The sequence below is a fragment of the Sinohyriopsis cumingii genome, chromosome 1 (genome assembly GCF_028554795.1).
Source record: "Sinohyriopsis cumingii isolate HCF-2022 chromosome 1, ASM2855479v2, whole genome shotgun sequence".
Lineage (NCBI taxonomy): Eukaryota > Metazoa > Mollusca > Bivalvia > Unionida > Unionidae > Sinohyriopsis > Sinohyriopsis cumingii.
In genome coordinates, this window is record NC_142961.1 from 96,057,257 (window position 1) to 96,083,915 (window position 26,659).

The 26,659-nt window shown below is 34.7% G+C and overlaps 1 protein-coding gene across 5 annotated transcripts in view; it reads right to left on the bottom strand.

Moving 5' to 3' along the window:
- LOC149807383 (transportin-1-like) overlaps nucleotides 1–26,659 on the bottom strand; it is a 123,241-nt gene that overhangs the window by 10,696 nt on the left and 85,886 nt on the right. For all 5 annotated transcript variants that reach the window (XR_016422489.1, XR_016422488.1, XR_016422487.1 and 2 more), the window contains 7 exons: nucleotides 25,242–25,400; nucleotides 22,968–23,055; nucleotides 20,764–20,862; nucleotides 20,236–20,331; nucleotides 17,377–17,452; nucleotides 7,756–7,930; nucleotides 4,868–4,991 (listed from right to left, as the gene is read on the bottom strand). Coding sequence is in view for 2 of the 5 variants with exons in the window: in XM_089965995.1 (XP_089822121.1) it covers nucleotides 4,884–4,991; nucleotides 7,756–7,930; nucleotides 17,377–17,452; nucleotides 20,236–20,331; nucleotides 20,764–20,862; nucleotides 22,968–23,055; nucleotides 25,242–25,400 (801 nt within the window). In the remaining 3 variants the exon portion in view is untranslated. The remainder of the gene's footprint in view (nucleotides 1–4,867; nucleotides 4,992–7,755; nucleotides 7,931–17,376; nucleotides 17,453–20,235; nucleotides 20,332–20,763; nucleotides 20,863–22,967; nucleotides 23,056–25,241; nucleotides 25,401–26,659) is intronic.

The following is a 26,659-nucleotide window of genomic DNA, read 5'->3' on the forward strand; positions in this document are numbered from 1 at the left end:
AGAAAAACTGGTGTTCCCCTCCTCCAGGTAAATCTGGCTTGGTTTAACATTTTATTGCAAAGCAACACAAGCTGAGTAATAAAAGCCAAGTTTTTAATACTGTTTATGTAAGAAAAAACTTTAAAAAAGAAAGTCTCTCAAAGACAGAGACGCTCACTGTCAGAAATTTTCATCCAGAAATTCAGTATAAGACCCAATTCTTTTTATTGCTAAGTGCTGAAACCACTTCTGGTATTCTGGAATAGTAAGCTTTTCAAATTGGCCACTGTGGCTGCCATACTGGATACAATTCTCATTTAGGACAAACAAGATACTTTTGTTTTTGATGGTTTTAACAGCACTTTTAACACATTATTAGCTATATCATGCTAGGGAAAAGCAAAGACACACACAGACATGTAGCATGATGTCACACCCAGACACATTATCCCGACACCAGGCCAACTAAGACTAACCTCTTAATGCTAAACGCCTAGCGAGGCAGCTGTTAGTACCATTTTTGTAAGACTTTGGTATGACTCGGCTGAGGTCTGAACCCACAACCTCCTGCATCCGAGGCGGACACTCTAACCACTAGGCCACCGGAGCGGTCTGACACATAAAGGTAGTCAACTCCAGCTGACCTGGTTTTCAACATTTTCTTGTTACAACCACAGTTGATACCTGTGGGATACCATTTTCAATTAGGTCCAACAAGATGTAAGAAGTCTTTTGGTGAAAATCCAACGCCAATATGACCATCCATTGTGGATAAGTCTCTCTGTTATTTTCAAGATGGCTGCTATTGTGGCCAAAGTGGATATCAGATCAGCATCATTTGCAATCAGTGCCAACTAGACATCTAAGATGTCTTCCAGATATAATAATTACATTGAAAATACCATGTGATGGCTTTCTATTCAGGAGTAGCAATAGCAAGATTTTAAAGATGGCTGCCATAGCTGCCATATTGAACCAGTTTCAATTTAAGAGCAACTAGACATAAAAAAAGCCTTGTAGTGAAAGGCCCATTTTGACATGACCAATATATTCAGGAGTAATGATAGCAAGTTTTCAAGATGACTGCTGTGAAAGAAATATTAAAGTGACAACTACCCATCCCATAAGCTCCTCTGGTCTATGACCAGTGGAACTAATAAACTACTGCTTTTAATTTATCATCAGTGAATAACAAGCTACTTATGTAAAACGCCACTGTCACAAGTCATGGGCGACAATTCACTATTAACAACAAAACAACACAATTTAATAATCTCCAACATATCAAAGTGCTTGTTTGATGAATCAGTAAGTGTACATTTGAAAGAGCTTTGATTGCTTCATTCAAACATAAGATGTTGGGTCAAAATAGCAAGACAATTTTACTTGCAGTTTCTAGTTTTCTATTTTAAACCCTAGTGTACCCATGAAATGTGGCCTGATACTGTAAAGTGGTTTTGTTGAGAAAGTTGTTCTATGATAAAAAGTAAAATTACGGTAGTTTCCAAATTTTTTATTCTCCCAGGTATATAATGATGCCAAGGTTGGGGAGCCATAGACTCGCTTTTTACAAGTTGATATCATATGAAAACCAACTGCACATTACCTTTTGTAAATAAACAAAATGATTGTAATTCATTAAATTTACTTCAACCATTGCCTAACTTTCAGACTTAGTAACAGATAAGTATCAAGTGTAGGTTTTCTGCCAAGTTGCTGTTAACACTACACCAATGCTATGGAATCCATCCCTGGTCATAATTTTGACAGAGCATTCCTAAGAAACATTTAAATGAAATTTTTATCAAAACTGGACAAGACCATTCAGAAAAAGCTGAAGTGGGTTTTCCACATCAGACACAATAAAGCATGTCTTAAGAAACACTGACAAGTCTGGTCAATATTAGCTCATGCATTCTGAAATGGGAGTCAAAAATAGGTTTTTATCCTGGTTGCTATGGAAGCTACATCACTGCTAGTGGCGCCACCCAGAACACAATATTCCAAGTTTGATCAAAACTGGATTTGACTACAAGTCACACCAGCTGTTATATAGAAAAAGTTGAAAATATTTTTTCCAACTGATAGCTAAGGAAATCACTGTTGAGAGGCAGGCACCCATGATGTAATTTTGACAAAGCAATATTCTAAGAACATTCCAACCATGTTTGATCAAACCTGGCTGAGTGGAACAATTAATCACAATTATTTTGTTGTCATATATTTGGGTAAACATAGGCCTTTTTAATTAAGTATTTTAAGATAATGATATGAAATATATTAAATTTTGCAAAAATCATATGTTTGAGAAAGGTTATTAATGCTGAAAGCAGGTGCGTCCCAAACAATGAGTTCATTTAAAAATAATTCATCCCAAGTATGAAGAAAATCCATCAATGGGTTTAAGAAAACATAAAGCAAATAAAAAACTATAACCAAACCTTTAACACAAATTATGACTTGGACCTTCATCCCATTATCAAAAGGTGCACATGATTTCTGCAGTATCTATGATTTAATGAGTGCATGTGTGATTTGGATTTTTAACATAGCTTCAACAATTTTCAGTCATATTGCAACAACGTCTGCAATGTAGTTTATAGTGATGTCTAGCACTGGGACATCATGCCACATACATGTAGCATGATGTCCCACCCAGGTACATTATCCTGACAATATGCTGACCAGTCTTAACACTAACCTCTTAATGCTGAGCGCCTATCAAGGAAGCTGTCAGTACCATTTTCACAAGTCTTTAGTACAACTCAATTACTAATTTTGCACATTATCCCTATGCTGAGGAACTACATGTCTGTATCTTATGAGTAATAAAATAGTTATTTTGTTTATTTTTTATGACTCTATAATGTCAATCTAAAATATCTTGATTGCAATTTAACTAAGTAAAATTCTTCATTAAAAATGTATTAACAGTTCTTTCTGTAAAATATAAAATGACCCATGCATTACTGATGCATTTTAGTTGTCAAATCTTCAGCTTTAGATGCAGACCTGCCAACCCTGATGAGACCATCTCAGTAAGGCAGTTGATTTTCTTTCATAAGTTTGAACAGTTTTCAGTACAGTGTAACAAAATATCTGCTATTGTAAAACTGGAAAACGTCTTACATGCAGCTACAGTAAACATATTAACTGAAAAGTTTGTAAAGTACACATAGACCTTATTTACCACTAGTACAGTTGCACAAACTTCAGTTCCAAACTCTATGGATCTCAAAAGCTTGTTGCTATTTCTCAACTTGACACAAGTCTTGGACTTGTTTTCCATTTCACATGACAATCATACCTCCTGCCAAGAGACATACTCAAATGGACTCATGATGTCCATTAAACATAATTGTGTCCCTTCCCGCTTTTATTCACAAGAATATGAATATTTCTTTTTATTCTTCTGTGCTGATTATTAACACTTTTTAAGAGGCTTAATTTCTGTTTCGTCTTCAACTGCATGCTGGACGCCATTAAAAAAATTAAATAATCAACAGTTGGATCATGCAGAAACTTCATATGAAAAAATATGTAGTTTAAAGCATTTGAGGTACAACTGTAAAGTTATTCTGGTTCTCCGACTAATTCCACTATTTCTAATATGAAACCAGGATCCAAATCAAACATAGCTAAACAAACTATCAAGATTTTTCGGTAACAATAATTTTTTCATAGTTTTTGCTTTTATTCCATAACTGCATATTTTAAGGGTAATATTTGTAAGTCTTATGGCAAAATCATAAAGGTTGGTAAGTCTGCAAATGTGGCAGTTTTGCATCTTGTCAAACGCTTAAATTCTGGAGTTGCCTCAGCATAAATGATCAATTTTGAAAAATACCAAAATATTGTAGTACGAATTGTCTCAACTTCATGATGATTCCCTTATGTATGGAAATAAGGGAAGAAAGTAAAAAAAAATATCTTCAATCAAACCAAGAATGTTTATTTTATAGGCCTCTGGTCTCGAGTCCAAAATAAGGGGCAAGCAAGTCTCTCAAAGTAAGAAGTGTCTTAACTTCATAATTATCAATGCCATGTATAACAAGAATTTGTAAAGGGATTTACAAAATACTGGCAACTGAAAAATCTTTAACTGAGACCGTAACACAAATTTTCAACAACTGGAACCTTGAGCTCAAGGTAAATGGTGAAACTGAACTCCTCTTAGAATTGTTTTAGCTTCATGAAGATTCATGCTTAGTATAATGAGAAGCTATTAAGGGGTTTAGGAAATATATACACATGAAAAACTTAAACCAAAACTGTAAGAAACTGTTGATGATGATGTCAATAATGTGCTATGGCAGTAAAGTGCCTCTTATATCAATATTCCCACCAACATGGGCTCAGCAAAAGGTGAAGAAATGACCGAATTACATTCTCAATGTTCAAAAACTGATGTCTTTGAAGGAAGAAATGTGTTTGCTTTAGCTGGAGAACAAGCTCTTTCATCTGCATTCTAGATCATAATCACATACAAATGAAAGGACCCAGCAGATTTTTCATCATAGCCCTTTGTGGTCATGTGCATACAACAGGATTTCTACATCAATTCACTAACAATTTCTTTTTTCCAAGAATTCTTAAAATTTATGACAAAAAATGTAAGAAGGTTGGATCTGAACATAGGAAATGAAAATATAGATCAACATGATAGGAAAGAAAACCATGGAGATTTTCAAATATTTTGGCCACTTTCCATAACTTTTCCATGACAAATTTTGTTTCCAGAAATTACATGGTGATGGGAACCAAATGCATTCTCAACACACTGATGAAAGTGCCATTTAAACAAAATCTGAATTTAAGTCTGACAAGACATGACTTTTGTCTCTGAGAACCAGCATTTTTCTGCATTTTATCCACTAGAATTTCCTACCTTTGTTGGAAGCAGGTCATATCCCATAATGAATATTTAGACGTTCTCGTAAAGGTTGTGGAAACTGGTCCGAAAACTTGTTCCAGTTTTCCTCACCAACTTGATCTTTAAAGCCATGTAGGATCTGTGAATACCAGAAAAACCTTTAATATTCAACCTAATGACATCAATAAATTAATACTGAACCTAACGATATATAATCTATCCAGCTACATGTCAGTACAATAACAGATAACATTTCTGAAACAAATACTGAAAGGAATATAATCTACTACAACACAACTTAAATTAACAAAAAAACAACAAATTTCACACTTTAACCTTGGCTTAATCAACTATCATTTAATAATCATCTTTATTGTTTTAGTCAGACCCCTTCCCATCCTATCTCCTAAAACCTTTAACCTGACATAGTTAAATGCATTTGCAAAATTCGAACTAGAGCTATCAGAAACTGATGTACCATAATTTATTCAAAGGAACAGAAATTGTGCTGAAATGCCCAAGTTAGAAGGAAAATGGGAATTTAGGAGACACAACTCTTCTAAAATAATGAGGCAGAATGTTTAAAATTTAAGTCCTTCAATATAATTATAAACAACATCTCATGTAAAGATATAAAACTGATTGACATGCCACAACTCTGTCCAAAATGGAGTGGAGGAATAAACACACTTATAGATTAATCTCTGTCTATGAAACAATATTGACATCCAACTATCTTCTGTGATTTTTGAGCTATGCTGGTTACAAGCAACATTGTTACAGAACTGACTGACAAACATGATTTTCGCTTCATTATTTTTAAGAACTATTATCTTGGATCCAAATCATTGGAATCTGCATTGCAAAAGGTGCTTGTTTACATTTGGAAAAATATATAAATCTTTTCTTTAGTAGTATTTTAAATACAGCATCCCGAAACAAGTTAGATTCTTTAAATAACTTTTCTCTTCACAAACAACTAACCCTGTTCTTGTTCAAACACACAAATAGGAGAATGCAAAATCACCCCCCTTACATGTTGGTGAGTGGATATAAAATATGAATGTGCTAATGGAATACAAATGTCACACCAAAGTGCCTGAAATGACCAAATTGTAAAATACAGGTGTGAAAAACACAATGGACAATTGCAACACCATATGTCCATCACTGATGGTGACAGTATATAAAAAATTTAATTATCAAACAGGGCATGATAACAAGGAACCCATGACTTGCACATCAAGAGGCCAAATTGGCCTTAAATCATACAGCTGACTAACATTTGTCTAATAGCCAAATGCATGGGCCTTAAATCACCCACCTGACCGACATTTGTCTAACAGCCAAATGCATGGGCCTTAAATCACCCATCAAACTGACATTTGTCTAACAGCCAAATGCATTGGCCTTAAATCACCCATCTAACTGACATTTGTCTAACAGCCAAATGCAAGAAGTTGGCCAAGACATATGGATCAGTAGGATGCTTTCTAGTTTCTTCCAATCCTGTCAATCACACATTATGGAAACAAGTATGTCAAGGTTTCTCTTGTTTTTATACCTTCATCCAAACTTGACTGCACATCAACACCATATGTTAAATATTGAAAGGCTTTTATGCCTGGAAGCGCTGTTAAATTCTCCAATTCTACTGACCAGCTTTTTAAAATAAAGTTTAAATTTTTCCTTTTTATTCATGCAGTCATATTTTTATAGAAATCTCAATCACTTTAAGAACTTTGAAAAAAGGTTTCTCTTTTTTAGTCATGGTGGGCATATGTGAAAGTAGCTAGGCATTCTTTGTACATCCTTCAACTGAGAATGCATTGTGAAATTTGGTCAAATTCAGTTATTTTAAAGAAAATGTTGCCAAAATGTTTTTCTATTTCAACAATGGTAGCTATATTTGACGGTAGATCAGCACAATCTGTAAAAAATATTAAAGCCTATCACACCAGAATTTTTTTTAATCAAATTCTTTTTGAGTGGTATTTGAAAAGTTATATAAAGTTTCCTAATATTTTTTGTCTCAGCAGCCTGATTTGTTCATGAATCAGCTTTATTTGCATATATCTGAAAGGCATCCAAGCTTAAATGCTTGTCAGTTTAAACTTTTTAAAGGTTTTCTGTTATTAGCAACATCAGCCATATCTGACAGCAGAAAAGCATCACTTGACAGAACTTCCAGCCAGAACACTTTTATCAAATTTGTCAAATTCTGTTGAGCAATTTTGAGACATCATTGCATGGTTTGGTATCTTAAGTAATGATGGTCATAATGGATGATTGATCAGCATCATTTAAACAACTCTGACAAACCTTAATGACAGAATGTTCCTTGTAAACATGTGTGCAAACTGTTCACTGTTTTTGAGCTGTAAATTAGAACTGTTAAGAAAAATGCACAATGAAACACAAATGATAATACATGAAGGACCATTCAATAATTTCACAATGAAACACAAATGATAATACACGAAGGATCATTCAATAATTTCACAATGAAACACAAATGATAATACATGAAGGATCATTCAATAATTTCACCTAACCTTAAGGTCTAAGTGAACTAATGAAAACATTTATTCAAAATTTTGATAAGACTGTCACAAGAAAAGTGATTCCCTGGTCTTAAAATTTTCTTGTGCACTTGTGCATATAATCATGTTTTAAGGATTTTACAAGTTACCACTGTCCCTTATTTTATATACAGATTATAGAATTTTAACATCTTAACAGTTATATTTTATCTTAATGTACTTAATGTTTACATTTACTTAAATGGTGTATCTCCCTAAAGTTTTGTGTGATTTAATTGTACAAGTTTTAGTTGCCACAACACAGCCATGTTTATGCTATGGTACAATACAACACTTCCACTATCTACATATTAATCTTACCTTGTAGAACATTTCTTTAAGATCTTGCTTGGGGTGCATCCATGATGCAATAGCATCACAAAAGAAGATAAAGTCTTGCACCACCCCTCCTGGGTTGACACTGATCATGTGACATACCCCTCGAAAAGCTGAGTCTTTTTCTTCATTGTCCCGAATATTTCTCAATGAAGTACACCTGTCATCATAAAGCAATAATTAATTTCTTCAAATGTCCTGCATTTGTGAATGTGAACAAGATGTTCATGACAGCAAACAGCCAAAACCTGGATCTGCTGTCATCTAATGTACCAGCAGATCAGGGTCTATGCTGCTGTATCCACTTAATATTTAAAGGAACAGCATAAGGTCTGATCTCCCTGTACATTAAGTGATTAAAGGAACAGCATAAACTCCGTTCTTCCTGCATATTAAGTGATTAAAGGAACAGCATAAACTCTGTTCTTCCTGCACATTAAGTGATTAAAGGAACAGCATAAACTCCGTTCTTCCTGCATATTAAGTGATTAAAGGAACAGCATAAACTCTGTTCTTCCTGCACATTAAGTGATTAAAGGAACAGCATAAACTCTGTTCTTCCTGCACATTAAGTGAAAGAAGAGCTGGATTGATGCTGTTCCAACTTGGGTGCACATTCTGAACATTTTAATACAAGAAAAGGACCAAGTGGATCTGAGATCACTCACTTGGCAGAGGTATCCGCAATAATCAAATGCAAGAGATGCTGGATAAGAATCATTGCCAGAAGGATGAATCTTGTAGAATTTCTTCAATCCAATCCTGTTGATGGAATCTTTTATGACAACAGTAGTTTCAAGGTTTCTTATTTTTCTGTGTTCATCCATATTTAAACCACATCTGCATCTATTATCCAATTTTAACAACTTGTATGCCAAGACACATTTTGTCTTAGTCCAATTCTGAACGGCACTATTTTAGACTAGTATTTCAAATATTTTCTATTTCTAGTAACTGTAACCTTATTTTATCGTTAACAATATTCATTTGTGCACTAATGAAAGCCATTTATGTAATGTACTTAAATTCTGCTGAGTGCTTTTGAAAAGATGTCACTTAAAACATTTTTCTACTTCTCAAAACAGCAACCTTATTTCCGACCAAGTCTGAAAAATTAAAAGCACTTAATGCCAGGATGCTTTGTGTTAAATTAGGTCTAATTTTCTAAACTTTTTAGAAGAAGCTTTAAAGGTTTTAATTGTTTTTTAAATGGTGGCTGTATTTTATCCCAGATTAGCATCAGTTGTATAAATCTTGAAATATTTCCATCTTTACTAGCAAAGCTTCCCAGATGTTAACTTAGCTACATCATGGCGAAGTTATCAAATATTTCAGTGCTTAGGCCTGTGAATTTCATTGGACGCAGCAGCAAGCCACAGCATCCAATCAAAATCAAGTTGTTTCAATTTGAACACTATTCCTAAACAATCGAGACAAGGGGAGCACACAAATGGAATGGACTAATAAATTAACAATTTTCCATTGCCAATCTGTGTTTGCACAAAGTATAACCTTTCTCTCAAATACACCTTTCATGGGTTCTCTCTGGTATTTAGTCATACTTTCAAAGTTAAGCATGCAAAGTATCCTGTTTGGCTGATGTATAATGTACCAATGGTGCATGCTATCGACTAGTTGGCATTATATACTAAGGGAGACAACTCATGAAATCCAACAGATGTTGCTAGTATAAAGAACTAAAATATTAGATCGATCAGCCAAGGTGTATATAGCTTAATATATTGAACCTTTGGAGTGAAGATTTAAGTACTTCATGTCAGGAGCATTTCAATCAAATCTTGTACTATTCAATGTCACAATTTTTTAAATGCTGTTTTTTTTAAATAAAGATTTTTATATTTTTTGTAATGGTAGACATGCTTAATGTTAGATTGGCATCATTGATAAAATATTGTAATTAATTCAATCCAGCATGCTTGTTACCAAGTTATGTCAAAGTTTAACTAATGACTTTTAAAAAGTCATGAAGGATTTTTTGAGCTACTAAAATGTTCAGTTAAAATATTTTGTTTTAGTCACAATTACATGGCATCCATATGACTTGTTACATTGAACAAAAAAATGAATTCTAATCATATTGAGTTTTTGTTCAACCGAAGTCAAATGATGATGCACCATGAAATCCAATTCCATACATTATTCTATAAACTGGAATGTCTATAAAACATAAAAAAAAAGTCATTTATCTTTAATCCTTTGGATTTGTGAGAGAAATTCATGTAATTTGTTTCCCTCACATTCTATAATTATGCAGATCTTTAAGTTATTATCAAATTCTTGTTTAGGCAACACTGTTCGACAAAAAGTCTCAAAAGATTTACATCTCGCCTGCTCCCCTGCTCACAAGTAAGCTTCCAATTTTAATTGATCTTGACCTTGCAAGAGGGTCAGATGAATGGTAGGACTGCATGAATTTGAAAGGACAGAGCTTCTTAACTCTGGGTTTGGGACCTATGAGCACAAATTAATACAGGTTTTTGCTCTTTCACATTTACTTACACTGACTTTCAACCTCACAATCAAAGACTAAATGGGAAGGGGGATGTCCCTTATTCAAATGTAATGCAACTATGAAGTTGAAAAACACTGTATGTGCTGAACTAGATGAAAGTGGACAGAATATATATAACTCAAAATGACAGTTTTGGCTCAAGTGACCTAAACTTTTGAAATCAGGACCCAGGAATTGATACGGAGGTGCCTCTGTCCATGTAGAGACATATTTTTTATATTTTTACAAAACTGGAAACAGGAAACATGACCTATCAAGCAGAAACCCCAAAAATGATGATGTTGGTTCAGTGATTCCGATTTTGTATCTACTGGCTCAGATTTCCCTGCCAAAGTGAAATCTACCTATGAAGCTTGATGAAAATTAGACCTAGTAATATGACATAAAAGCAACCTTTAAAAAAAGTTTCAGCTCAAGTGACTGAGATCTTGGACCTAACAGGCTTTTGTTCAGAGTTTAAAAGTTTTCATATATATATATATTAAAGTTGTAACATGGTTTTCTATCATTATCATGACAACCATATCCAATGGCCAAATGTCTCATTTGTGTTAATTCAAAGGCCTTCAAACCAGGAAGCTTTGTCATCTTTGTTTTTGAGATGTTCTTGTTAAGTATTTTTTTAAAAATTAGAAACAGCAGCCATATTTGATAGTGAATCTGAATCATTTGTAAAATCTTCAAAGAACTTCAAGCAAAGACGCTTTGTGTTAAATTTGTTTCAAAATTTTCTGAGCAGTTTAGAAGCAGCATCAATTTAAAGGTTTACTGGTATAATTTAAAACATCATTTGAATTTTTTTTTTTTAAAATTTAAGTAAAGGTACCCATATTTGCTGACACATTGATCTCATTTATTAAAGTTTTAAAGGTCTTCATACTAAAATGCTTTCCATCAAATTTTGTCAGATTCTGATGAGTGGTTTTTGATAAGGAATTTCAAGGTTTCACTGCAATTGTATCCATATTTGTGGATTGGTGTCATTTGTATAAACCTGAAAGCCCTTTACTGCAGGATGCTTTCTGCTAAATTTGGCTGAAATTTGTAAAGTACTTTCTTTCCATCAGAAGTATGGCAAATGATGCACTCTAGATGCATTACCATACTGCCATATTTGATACCTTCGACGATGACCATCTTTTGGCCTGAATGATGCATAATCATTCTGAATGGTGAGAAGGTGAAAGCAAACAGATGATCTTGCTTCAGGCTGAAAACATCAACATCCCAGGTCGTCTGGTTTGGGACTGGTGAAACACAAGAAGGTAACATGCTGTTTAGCCTCTTCAGAAAAAAGTCCACCAAGGCCCCCTCCTCCTGACCCTATCTGAACAGGAAGTCTGCTATAGATTGACAGAGATGATTCTGTGAGGAAACTCTAATCTATTTCCTGGACAGTCTTTCTGCCAGAATATTCTACTTGCCAGGAATTAAGGTAATGAACTTGAAGGGTATTCTCTTCAGAGGTTGCCCGCCAAAGGAGGTTCCAAACCTCCACAAATAGAAAATAAGTACATGTTCCTTGTGGTCACCTTAGTTATACTGCCACCAGTATGATGTCGGGAGACCATCACATGACCCCTCACTTTGTTATTGCATTTCTGTGTGGCTAAAAATACTGCCATAAGTTCAAAAAATTTCATTTGAAAGTAGTTTCTTCTAGGCTGTGTGTGTGTGTATGTATGTGTGATTTGGATTTTTAACACAGCATTAAAAAAAATTTCACTCATATTGCTACAATATCTGCAGTGTGTCAGTTTACAGTGATGTCTAGCACTAAGGCATCGTGCTGCCGACATGTAGCACGATGTCCCACCCAGTCACACTATCCTGACACCAGGCCTACCAGTCCTAACACTAATCTCTTAATGCTGAGTGCATAACAAGACAGCTGTTAGTACCATTTTTATGTCTTTGGTAGGACTTGGCTGTGGTTCATACCTGCGACCTTCCCCATCCAAGGCAGATGCTCTAACCACTAGACCACTGGAGTGGTTTTCTTCCAGGGACCGTAAAACCGTAAGAATTTGCCCTTCCAGCTCCAAAGGAGTGTATAACCCCAACGGACAGGAGCATGGTTTAGGGTTGTGAATAAGGACTCAACTCAGAAACTGGTTTGACCAGAAGGATAAACTAAGGAGGGAGAACAGTGCAGATCCCCAGCAGGGATAGATATAAGTGAGCAGACAATGAAGTCTCTATCATATCCAAAGGGACATGAATTCCTTGTTGGTGAGGTAATTCATCCCAATGTACAAAAAATCCTGAGATGGAACTAGTTCTGATTTCTCAAGTCTTGGAACAAGTTTCAGCAAGATTGTTATAGATGAGCAGGACAGATCGTATCTGAGGACTTCTGAGAAGCCACCATGTATCAACCAGTCTTGAAAATACTGGAAAATAGGAATTACCAGCAAAATGAGGTGGGTGAAGACTACTTCCATTACTCTGGTCATGGCTGTGTGTGAGAAGCCTATGATAAACAGCAGTTCACAAAATTAGAAAACCTCATGATGCAAGAAAAGCCTGAGGTAGTTTCTCTGGGAATGAAAAATTGGTATGTAAGCGAATAAGTTCTGCAGGTCGATGAACAATGCCCAATTACCAACTCTATTGGAGTTCCTGACTGAAGCTGAAGTCTCCATATTGAATTGTTCCTCCAGAACAAGATTGTTAAAGGTGGAAAAATCAATAATCTATTGAAGCTGTCCACCTCTTTTTGACATATGTGAATATGGGAGTAAAAAGCCAGAGACTAATCATTGAATCAATACTCTATTTTCTATGCCCTTTTGAAGAAGGGTGTGCATCTCTTCCCTTAACCAGACCAGACCTGACTGGTGGAAAAGCATGGGGGTCTCTGCCACAGCAATATTCTTGGAACTGAAGCTGATATCCTTCCTTCAATTTAGGAAGGATCCACAAATCATCTGTTATGCTCAACTAAAGCTCTGAATAGGCACCTAACCAAGCACCGACAAAAACCATCAGAAGAGGAATCCATAGCAGAAGAGGGAGCAAGTCCCTAGGACTGCCCCCTCATCTCTTATTAGGAAAGGGATAGACCCACAAACTTCCCCCAGGCCCTTCCATTGACCTTGTTTAGCTACAGATGAACAACAGGGAGGCATAAAATTGGGTTACATTCTGAGCTAGGGCAGTATCCCTTAATGGAAGTTTGCTAAAGGTCCCCAAGGTGATCAGAATGAACACAATGACAAGATAAAAAGGTCTGGAGCAGATATAAAGGGCCAATATTGTTCATCAGAATGTGAGATGCAACCAAGGGAACAGCATTAAGATGGTTCTTACTGTGATCCAGTAAGACTTTACAAGTGTCCATACCTCCAGTGTCTTAACTGGAAGTCAAGGGAAGGTTCCAGTGGAATTTTCCATGTGTGAAGTCCCAGCATCGAAGGTGGATGGCTCAAGGAACAGGGAATGTGTCTGTGTGTGTGTTTGTGCGCAAAGCTCTCCAAACTGAGAATTTCCTTGTTCTATGAGCCTGTGGGTGGCTCAATTTGCTTGACACCACTAACAGTCTAATGGCTTGCATGCTGCTCCTCACAGTGGATGGAGTGGGGGGCAGGATTGAATTTTAGGGGCTGAAGTGCCTTGTAAGAGAACATCCCATATCCTCCTTGCATCTAGGAGTGCTCTTCAAAAAGAGCATTTCTGCTTCTGGGTCCTAGGACCTAGAGAAGAATCCCATATCCTCCTGGGATCTGTAAGTATTCTCCTCCAACAGAAAGTTATTCTTCTTCAGGGCCAAGAGATGGATCCCATATTCTACTGCACACACAATAAGAGAGGTAGAAAAAATATAGGGATATCAAGGAAAAGACAGTACCTCCCCAAGAAGTCTGGAAACATCTAAAAACAAAAATTTAATTAATAGATATTGGAACAGATATGACCTTCCCTTTTGCCAAAGAGGAAGGTGACAAAAACGTTCACTCCCCCTCATGACAAAATGTCTCAAATTCAAAAGAGGAATTATCCTATGATAAATATACAACTGACTCAGGGTGAAACATATAGTTAAATGCCTTGAACACATAACTGACATGAGAATAGGCAAAAGTCCTGGAGAGCCTGACTGAATTCAACCAAGAAAATATGTCACTTGTAAGATGACAGTTACTATGCATGTGCCTATGAAATGGAAAACTAACTGGGTCTATGTTCCTTTTAGTTCTTTACTTCTAGAATTTTCCATTTAATGGGAGGATGGATGAGGGAATAATATTTGCTGGTCAATCATCATGGAAGCTGATTATGCCATGATGCTTTCCATCAACATGGTCAGATTCTTGCTAAACGAAAACCCTAACCAAGTGAAACTGAGTTAAATTCAACAGTTAACCAAAATCACTGAATCATGGGTCAGTGACCTAATTTTCACTGAGAGGTGTAGTGCTGCACATGACACAACTAAATACAAACTTGTTTGACAATTTAAGCAAGTGTCTAAGCACATCAACTAAATAGAAACTGTGGCCTGCGGACAGATGGATGGACTTCCAGAGAGATAGACATAAATCCAAAAGCCTTTACAATCTGGCCAATAAAAGATTTAACAATGATCAAAACAAAACTTATTACCTTTGTAACTAGTTGCACTATTATTGTTTTTGTTTCAACTATCACCTAAACTATCTTTATTGCAATTAAACAGTTTTTAAAAATGCCCCCAAATATGTGACTCTAGTCTGAATTAGTCAAAATTAGGATCCATGGGACCCAGGGTTTACAATAACATTCTGCTTGATACAATATTTGCCTGAAACTTAATGGTGATTTTATACCAAGGCTGGTTATATATTTGTAATAAATGTGAATCCTCATGGGGCTTACAATATGGGGATTTGCAACAACTGAGCAAATAGTAAGTTTGTTAAAAAATGTCATCAGACCCATCCTAGGTACATTAATAATACTCCAAGATGAACTTAGATGTGACCTTTTTTCTTTATTTGATGAATTCATAAAATATAACTAAATGCAAAACCTGACAAAGACGTTATACTACTGACAACATTTAAAGCTTGAATGTCAACCTCCTTTAATGCACAACAGGATTATGATTCTAATTTAAAAAATCATTTCACAGACTGAAAAAATGTGCCTCCCAAGTAACACACAAATATATATGCATAACAAAACAAAAATTATATTTAATCAAATTTGTTAAATGAAAACAATAAAATTGCAGAAATATCTGACGAAAACACTAAATACTATGGACATTTAAATTATATACTGCTTACTCATTACTGGCATTAACTTGCTTGTATGAAGCACAATTAAATTTTTAACAACACTCTACAGGAGAAAGAATGTAGTTGGAAAAGTGGGTTTGCTACAGTTTGTGTCTCGTCTAAAACTCTACAAATGTGGTATTGAAAATCGCTTTTGAAAACCTTACATGCACTGAATGTGTAAAGATATTTTCAGTTTCATCATGGGGTGTAAAGTAGCTTATCAAATATGAACTGTGAGTAGAGGATGCCTTCTCAATAATCCCTAAACATAGAGTAAAATAATGATTGCTATCCTGTGAACAGTTTTGCACATGTTGATCTAAAGAAGCCAATCCAATGAAGCAAAGAACACATACATCCAACTAGTTTTCCACCTTTTCATGAAGCGAACAATTCTTGGTACAAACTGAAAATGACATGGAAAAATGTTGGTAGAGTTTTTGGACACCTTTCATACACATGTGCCTATCAACATACAAGGCTGGCGAAAAAAGTATACTTGATATGATCTTTTTAATTTTTATTATCTTTGCAAAAACCTGTAGTTTCAGCTTGTACAGTAAGATGGATTAACAATAATGTACTGACAAATGTGCAGACCAAACAAACAAGAACATACAATTGTAGCACGTCTTCAAAATGTGTGGATTCTGAAATGGGTGCTTCCAAGGTGCAATTCAAACAGGTGTAAATATTTTCTTATTGGGAAAACCAATAGTGTGACTGATTTATCACCCTTTGTTACTCTGGGAAAAGCAGTACAGACTTGTAATTATTTCTTGGTGGAGAGGCTATGAGCAATGGAATATACAAAAGACACCGGACCGGCCAACCCTAACAAGACTGGCTCAGTAAGGCAGTTGATTCTTTTTTCCTTAAGTCTGAAAAGTTTTCAGTAAGGTGTAACAAAGTAATATATACTGCTATTGTAAAGTTGTGAAACATCCATTTAAAAAGTTGTTTTGAAACAAGCAGCACCAGTAAACATGTTCAAATGAAAGGTTTGTAAAGTACACATAGACTTTATTTACCTCATCCTCACGTACAGCTGCACAAACTTCAATTCCAAACCTTATGCAGCTCAATGGATTGTTGCTATCGCTTAACTTTATCTAATTCTTGGAATTTCTTTCCATTCCAGCCAACAACCACAATCATATCTCCCACCATGAGACATACTCAAATCAACATGTTTTGTCCAATAAACATAGATGTGTCCCTTCCTGCTTTTATTCGCAAGAATCTAACATTCCTTTTTATTCTTCTATACTTATTATAAACACTTTTTAAAAGAGGCTTATTTTCAGTTTCATCTACAACATTGATAGCTTGATGAATGCCATTTTAAAAATTTTTTTTTAACATCAGTTTGATCATACAGATGCTCTGCATGAAAAAATATGTGCAGTTTAATGCATCTCTGGTACTAATGTAAAGTTTGGTTCCCTGACTAACTCCACTAAATCTAATATGAAACCCAGACCTAAACCAAACATGGATGAGCCAATTATCTGGATTTTACTGCAACAAACCTATTTCCATAGTTTTTGCTTTTATTCCATAAATCTGTATTTTAAGACTCATTTTCATAAGACTTGCAGCAAAATAATAAGGGTTGGCAGGTCTGAGGCACATGTGAAAATAAATCTATGACATTTTAACCATAGGTGACTTTTCTGATTTCTGAGTCAAGAGCTAATACTACATTCTTTCTCTGTATTATGAGCAAAACATTAGTGTCAATATTTACTACATATGTTATCAAAGAGTATCAGAGAAGAAAATAAAGGAAAGAAATTGATTACACACCACTGCCGTATAAACTGTTGTAACATAGGGGCAACTTCCTGAGGGCATACTAAGCCAAGGCGACCAATTGTTATGGCTATGTTACCACGGTGACGACAAGACGTACGCAGACAGGGAGCAAATATAAAAGGGAAGAAACAGACAACCCGTCAACATAACATACAGTCAAGCATAAAAATAGAAAAAACAGATTATTAAATCATAAATCATTATAATCATAATAATAATAATCTAAATTGATTTTCTAAGAAAGTTCATCTCATACTCAGCAAATAAATACAAATAGATCAAAGAAACAAAATAATTATGTTGAAATCAATCTGATGGTACTACAAGACTTGTGTAATGATAACAACAACGATAAATAAGATAAATATGTAAATCTTTTACATGTTGTCTCTAAGCAACAAATAAGGTGTACATATACAAGTGCAATTTAACCACATCAAGTAGTCCATACATGTCAAATTGTCTTCTGTAAAAAGGTACTCGCAACTTTGTTAATAATTCTTTAACAAAGACTCTACCAGAATGCTCAATTAAGAACCTTTCCCAAAATTAACTACTAAACTGTTGTTTAATTTTCACTTTCTGTGCAAGCAAACAATTTTCAGTTGAAAAAACATTGCCTCTAGAATTAAAATGAACTGCAAAGCAAGATAACTTCAATAAGTATTACCTCAACTGGAACCTGTTCAGGCCTTCTGCCAATGATCAAACACAGCTGATATACTATGCACAAATCAAACACCATCATGGCATTCATTATTGCGACTCAACTGTAATTAATTAATCAGTCAAAACATTCCTCCATTTCAAACATGAAACATGACTGAATCTGTACAAGTTATTCCATAAAGCCATCATAATGATTTTGATAAGGCTTTGTTTTGCCTTGTCAACTTTTCTTTTATGCTGCACAATTCCATCGAGTATTTCCGAGACAGAATTTGTAGAAAATCAATGAGCTATTCCAAATGATACTGACGTCAATCACAACAAAAGGATTTATCAGAAATATGATTCAGGAATTCCAAGTGATCCACAAAATTCAATGCAAGAAGGAAATTAATAACTTCCTTTACCAAATTGTGTAAAGACTTGTTCCAGTAAAATGTACATGGGACCCAGGGAAGGCACTTTTAATATTGAAGAGTCACCCACAGATGCAATTTAGAATGTTGTATTGTTTTCATATGAACTCATTGGGTAATCCAAGTACCCTGGCATGTATTTTTTTTAAAAGTACCTTCCCTGGGTACCATGCATATTTAAATGGAATAGACATAATTGAGATTAAATCAAAATACTGGATGTGAAGTTACTCAACTCCACTTCTCAAAAACTTTCCTTCAAGAGCAACACAAAACTTGACTATCCGTACCAATCAACTTAACTTCAAGATACAAAGGTTAATTTGCATCTTTAGCCAAAAAAAGCCAAACCCTGTTATCTGGAAATGATGCTAATTTATAAAATAAATCAAGAATTTGAATTAGCATCAAAACAATGCATATATTGAGATTAATGAACAGGTTACATTCAGACCAGATGACATGCATGCATTACTAAAAGTTTGAGTTGTGGGGTCAGTTTGTTTACTGTGACCAATGTATTGTATGTGATGTACATTATTTATTACACATACCCAGTAAGAAAGTCATTTTACCACAGTAATTACAGATATAAATGTTTGGGAATACACTTGGGGAACAAACATCTTTGCATTCAAGAATTTCAGGACATTCACTGTGGTTTTCATGTTGAAAATAAGGAACTGAATCAGCAAAGATATAAAAACAGTAAAACCACTTAAAAACATCCTTAAACTCTCGATATGGAATCATTGCTCCTTTCCAAATATATTACAGGACAAGAATTCTGAAGAATGCTATGTCCAATCTGCTCAACCAAGGCACATGCCAAAGATCCAGTAAAGTCACTGGAGCATAAAAAAGCAGGTCACTGTGACCTCTTTGCCTGTGATGAGCAGTACACTCCAAGATAAATACATATATTTCAAGTTTCTTAACTATACATGCAAAAGTGTCTTGGAAATTGAGCTAAATGCATAAACAACACTGAAGCCTACACCACTAACAACGACAACAACACCACAGGGAAACTGATGCCTATGTCTTGCCTGCACTTTGAAAGTATTAACATAAATTATATGCTGACAAAATTTTAAAAAAAATATTCTCTGTATCTACATTACATGATGTCATAATCGCACAAAATATCCACATTCCACCACTGTTTGTTTTTAATTTCATTTGTGAAAATGTGGACATTAGACCAACAATATGCCAAGTTGTATGTACATAATACTAGTCTTGTTGATTTTTCATAATAATTCTTAAGACGATTTTCATGTCAATAATACCCTGGACTGCAAGACTACTTCTCGTCAATATATACTGATAGCAACACTTATGTTCTGAACCATACAAACCAAACAGGCATAAAAATTAGGAGACATCATAATTGACAAGACATACAAGTACATAATAATAATGTACAAACTTGCTAATCATTCAAGAACAAAAAATGATTCTTCAAAATATTCAAGGGAATATAGGAAACGTACAAGTTACGGATTAACTATGAATGATCAATTTAAAAATTAAATATCAAATCCTAAGTTTATCAATGCCAAAACAAGAATTAAATGGTACTTCTTTTTAAATATAAAGAAAAAGAATTAAAGTGAACCATGATGATGAGCTGAAATAACATAACAAATGAATTACAAAAACAAACTTCTTTTCAACCCAATTAAATGGTTTTCCAGATACAAAAGAATTGAAATTTAAATCAAAACATGTAACACTGAAAATATCATCATATTAATTTCACCTGTGTTCTCAAGCAGTGTCTTTGGGGTGTTAGGACGATTTATTATTTCAATCAACTGGGGAAGCACTTGTGTTACATATGACTTCATATCTTGTCCTATGGTGGAAGAAAAAAATCAGATCAACACCAAAATAAAATAATTCGTGGTTTTCTCACTTTTTGTTAATAATATTAGAGATCTTGTCATACAATGGCTTATTCCACACCCTTGCATTGTCTACTTGTTTCTTCTACGTTCAAGTAATATTTATTTTTATGAACAAATTCTGAAATATTTCTGAAAGTTAACAACATTCACTTTTCCATTATGTATATAGTATCATTCATCATTTGCATCACAATTTACTCATGAAGTCGTGATAAAATGAAAACATGTTTACTTAGTCCAGAATCAACTGGTCCAAGAAATTTGACTAGATCTTAAGTTTCAACATGAACTAGACAATTGTAAAATATTAAAGGAAGTTTGAAAATTTTATCAAGGGTCAAATACATTGTTAAATGTGTGAAAATGCATGCACAACTTACCCATCTTAATGGAAATTTCTCCAATAGCCCATGTGGCATTATTGCACACAGAAATATATTCTGGATTCAAGTTATTTCCAAGAATTGGCATGAAATCTCCTGAAAAATGCAACAGACAGACAAATGATAATGTTTCAATAATTTATGAATAATCAAAGCATTTAGAAGTCTTCTTTTCTGACAGTTCTGTGCCACATTCTTCTAATTACCTTCTCTGACCTGTTTAACCCAACTGCTGTGAATCAGTAACCTGGCAGAGTCCTATTTGTAATTTTCGCCACTTTCGTGTAGTTTAACCTCATAAAACAGCTGGTCTAATGCTAATAGTGTTAACAAAACATCAAGTATGCATGCAGCTGTTTCTAAAACAGCGGACCCTTTCTATCAACCAAGGCCCATCCTCACCTGAACAAACTTCAATACCAAGAACACTTTGCATGATTTGTTCATAATCGTAGAATACTCTAATTTGCAAGACTTTCTGATCCATTACACAGATTAATCATATATCCCGTTCCTTTACTTAACATACCAACAGTTCATTCAAAACATCAAACTTGTCTGCTAGATTATCCTCAAGCATTTCAGTGATTGAACTGAGGAGATTCAAAAAATCAAACTTGTGGACTTGAGTATACTCAAGCATTTCAGTGATTGAGCTGAATTAAAAACATCGATTTTTTAGGGTTTGAGTATCCTCAAGCATTTCACTGACTGAGCTAAGAAGTACCATGAATGCACTAAAATCTAGCACCCTGCATCTTTGCAGGAAAAAAACTTTGCCTGTAAAATCTATGCTCTGAACCACAGCCTGTATTTTTGTAAACTCTGTGAAAGAAAAACTATTGTGAAATTGTAACAGTAAACAGCTCTGCCTTTTACAAGTTGATGTGGACAAAACAAGACAAAAACTCGCAGGCAACTGATAGCTTTTGTTTATCTTGAACTGAAATTGATAACCTTTACAATAATATCAAACACCAGGAAATAACTTTTGGCAACTACTTTCCACAAGAGACATTTTAGTACAAGGCCAACAAGTGCAGTTCCATGATTATCTTTTAACTTTCCATTTTTGTCCTAAGAATCCTCTTGATATAAGAATGTTCTCTTGCTATTACTGAATGCAATAAAGACACACACACACAATATTCTTCCAAATAATTGGCATTTAAAGGGTATGTTGGAAAAAACCATAAGGATTTCCTAGGAATATCACAAAAAAGGAACAATGATGTACTAATAATACCAAATGAATTTTTAAGTACTTAAACACGCAATACTAATAACAAAATGCACTGAAATAACAATTTAATCATGTATTATGTAACATGAGGGGCATATAAACGCGTATATTCATCATGGTCAATCATGTTTTAAAATAACAGGAGAAAGAAAATTGGCATGAGATTCTTAAACAAAAATATACTTAAAGGGATTTTTTAATATAAAAATCAGTGAGAAAAAGGTATAGCATTTTATTTGGGAGTTATACAAGATAAAGGGATGGCTGGAACTTTCACTTCAGGCCTGACAAAGAACTATAAAAGGTTCCATAATTTGTTACAATTGCAATGGCCATCATGCTAAATAGCAGTACAATAAACATGAGCATTAGATGCAGTGCCTGACACTCTCATCCTATTGCTAGGGGTGAATCATCACATTTAGCCATGCTGTAGCCCGACCTTAAACCAAGGTGTTTAACAGGGTATGATCTACACCATTTATTTGTAGCTTCAGTAAAATATCTGCCATATGTCAAAACTTCAACATGAAGACATGAAATTGGATGAAATATCATGATGTGACACAATGACCTTCAAACAAGTACATAAATGTGATATTTGACACAACTTCAAGAAAGAAAAAGCCTGAAGTAAACATTACTGTAATATCTGGTTTTCCAGTTTTGGTGTAGACACAAATATACAGCAAGACAGGTCCATAGATGACATAATGACATCATACACTCAACTTTTCATGACAGCTGTGGTATCTCAGTTGGTACAGAGTTTGAATTGTAATCCAAGGATCTCGAGTTTGATACTCACCCAGGAGAGTTGCTTGGGCGTGTCCTTGGGAACTATACTTTGCTTCCATTTCCTCACAAAGATCTTGTCAAATGTGTTAAATAATAAACTTTTAAATACTGGTGTAAGAAAAACATAAAATAAAGATTCTTCCACATGTCTACCAATTACCTATACATGATCTGACATGTTGGAAACAAGCCTTTGTTAGATCTCCCAGCAAGGCAAAAGAACTCTGACGAACCTCTGGCATGGGATCCTAAAACAAAAAAAAAATCATTTGTATAAACAATGTGCCTTAAATTGACACAACTATTAAAAGAACTTCATGTTCATGTATAAAGCACATTTCTCGTTAACTAAATAATGGGCTAAGCTCAACCATATATATATATATATATATATATATATATATATATATATATATATATATATCACTTGTTGTTGTAGGGTTTAATGTCATTTTTCAGCACACGATAGGCTATACATTGTGGGCAGTATTAATGGTGGAGGAAGAACCCAGGAAAACCCTGGAAAGAATCACCGACCCATGAGTCGAATCTGAGACACGAACCCATGCAGACAGTGAGATGTCAGTGATTCGTAACGGAGAGTGCTTTAGACCACTCGGGGCCCCATATATATATATATATATATATATATATATATATATATATATATATATATATATATATATATATATATATATATATATATATATATATATATTTTAACAGTCAAGTGATATTTGAACATTTGACCAATAATTGATCTTAAACTAAGATTGTGTAAATTACTGTATGATTAGCTTTTTCAGCTCTGAAGCAGTTGCTGCTGTTGCTGTTGTAGGGTTTAATGCCATTTTTCAGCACAAGATAGGCTATACATGGCAGCCAGTATAAATGGTGGAGGAAGAACCCTGGAAAACTCAGGGAAGAACCACTGACCCACGAGAAGCTACTGGCAGGCTTTCCCACTTACCCACGCTAGCCGAGCCTTGGACTCGAACCCACGCAGACAGAGGTGAGATGGCAGTGATCCGGAACGGTGAGCACTTTAGACCACTCGGCCACTCGGGGCCCCAGCTCTGAAGCAAGGTGGTTAGACACTTATAAATTTTCATTCGACATAGCCACATTTTTACACCACCATCTTTTATTATATTTTTATTAACTTTTCACTACCAACTGAAAATCTTTCTCATGCTATTGAGTGTGCAATTTATTAATTACACAGAGTCATGTTGAACTAGTCAATAAAAGTTTTGATATCCTTATTTACTGTTTATTGTTAATTAAATGGAATCATGATGACCCTTTAAATACAAATTCTGATAACCTGATCTACTGTTCTTTGACTGTCGGTAATATATAGTACTGCTATTATTTTCCTGTATTTAATTTTATTTACTAATGAGTACTTGAAATAAATTTCCTTCAAGGGTGCATCAATACAAGCAACATTCCATGAAAAAGATGAAGTTGATTTACATGGGACATAACTATACCCAAAATGGAGTAGATAAAAAAATAAAAAAGAAAAAAAAAAAGAAAAAAAAAACATGTATGAAATATTCTTGTCTATGAAACAATAATCATATCAAACTGAATCAGTATGTTTTGAATAGTTCTTAGCTATTTTGACAGCAAGCAACATTCTATGAAAACATTAAGCTGAGTAGAACGAGTGTTAGCTTTGTCCATAATGGTGTTGGCAAGACCAAACCATAAAACATACATCTTGGTCAAAGAGACGATGTTCTTGAGATTACACTGAATAGTTCTCAAACTATGATACCTTAAAGTGACATTCCAAGTATCCATGCAAAATGAAGACCTTGCTTGACAATGGGCATACCTGTCTAAACAGCAGATGAGACTAAACCCATACAACAGAAGTTCTGCTGAAGTGGACATTTAAAACTGACTTATCAAAAACTGGATCTGAAACGTTATGTTGTTGTTGTTGTTGTAGAGTTTAACGCCATTTTTCAGCATAAGATAGGCTATACATGGCAGCCAGTATAACTGGTGGAGGAAGAACCCTGGTAAACCCAGGGAAAACCACCGACCCACGAAAAGCTACTGGCAGGCTTTCCCATGTACCCATGCTAGCCGGGCCTTGGACTCGAACCCACGCAGACAGAGATGAGATGGCAGTGATCTGGAATGGTGAGCGCTTTAGACCACTTGGCCACTTTAAAAAGCACATCTACATACAACAGGTAATACACCTGCCAAATGGCATTTAATTATATTTAAATCTTGAAGAGCTACAAGAGAGTGATCAGAAGCATGTATGGATGGATGTAAAAGGTAATTATTATGAAGCCACAATTAAGACTTTGTCAACTGAATTTGTGATGCTGAAATGTCATAAACATTTATTATCAATTTCAAAATGTCACAAAATTCTGAGAGACTGATATTTGTGCATCAGACTTACCTGCATGCACTGATAAAGAAGCTTGAGTATGTTACTATTGGAGACAAGGCCATCTATGTGATGCTCAAGACCTTCTGCTAGGCCGCTGAGGAGGTCAAGGGCCACGATCATGAAATCCTTGTCTGGTGGGTCATACTGCTCTGGATTCTGCAGGTTGGCCTACACAAAGGCATGAGAAAACTATCGTCATGTCTCAGAAAAGATGGAGTACAATAATATGTTTCCGATCAAAACATCAGTATCATCTTTTAAATATACATTTATCTATACCATGTTTTGATTAAGATATGAAAGGAAAACTACATGAACAAGTTTAAGGCTGGGTGCACAGTAAAATTTATACTAAGTGAAACAGGGGTATTACCTCTGATAAAAGATACAACACACTGCTTAATCATTAAAATGCTGCTTCCTGGCTACAAAGCATTTTTTAAATTAGATTTACAGATATGATAACTTTCAAATACACGGTATGCATGCTTGATTTTACTGCCATTTGTTAAAAAATCATGAATGTCAGCAAGTCTAGATAAAAGGCACTACTTACTTACTTACTTGAATTCCTTTGCATTTTGTGCAATATGTTATTGGATGTCCAATTTTTTGGTCCAAAATAATGTATGCATACCATGTTATTTTCAGGAATCATTTAAAAGGAATTTTTTATGTACTTTCAGACACAACTGAAGTTTTCCAATAATAAGACAAGATGAACAGATTTTTATCCTTCTCAGAAAGTGGAGGAATGACCTGCTTACTAAAAAACAAATGATTGTCAATAATTGGGAAAAACATGCTTCACTATTTATTGGTTCACTGATACTGACCGCATAACAAGACCAATTGTTATAACCATATTTCAGATCTGCCAACCCTAACAAGACCTTCTAGGCAGTTGAAATTTTTCTGCAAGTTAGATTAATTTTCAGTATGGTATAACAAAAATATCATGTACTGCTATTGCTGAATTGAAAAATATGACCTTGAAAAATCCAGAAGCATGACTGATAACAGCAAAGCTTAGACCTTAATAGCCTTTAGTTCAGTGTCAGATATTGCAGTTACAAATACCAAGAAAAGCAATGGCTTTGTAATCAATCTCTGAATTTGACATTATCCTTGGGTTTTTGTAAAGTTCATGCAGTGGCAGTAACTATCTCATTAGCCATAACCAATACTCAAATTGATATGACATAGCCAATAATATGTAATTCTTGTATTTTCTGCTCTTTTCCATCAAGAATTTGAACGGTCACTGTTATACTTTTGTGCGGATTTTTTGTGCTGATTGTCCCTTTCAATATCAATGTTTTTTTTTTTGTTTGTTGGACATTGCTAGACAAAGCAATAAGCAAAAGCTTGATCATGCAGTCTCTGTTGCATGCAAAACATGGGCAGATTAAAGAATCTGATGTAGG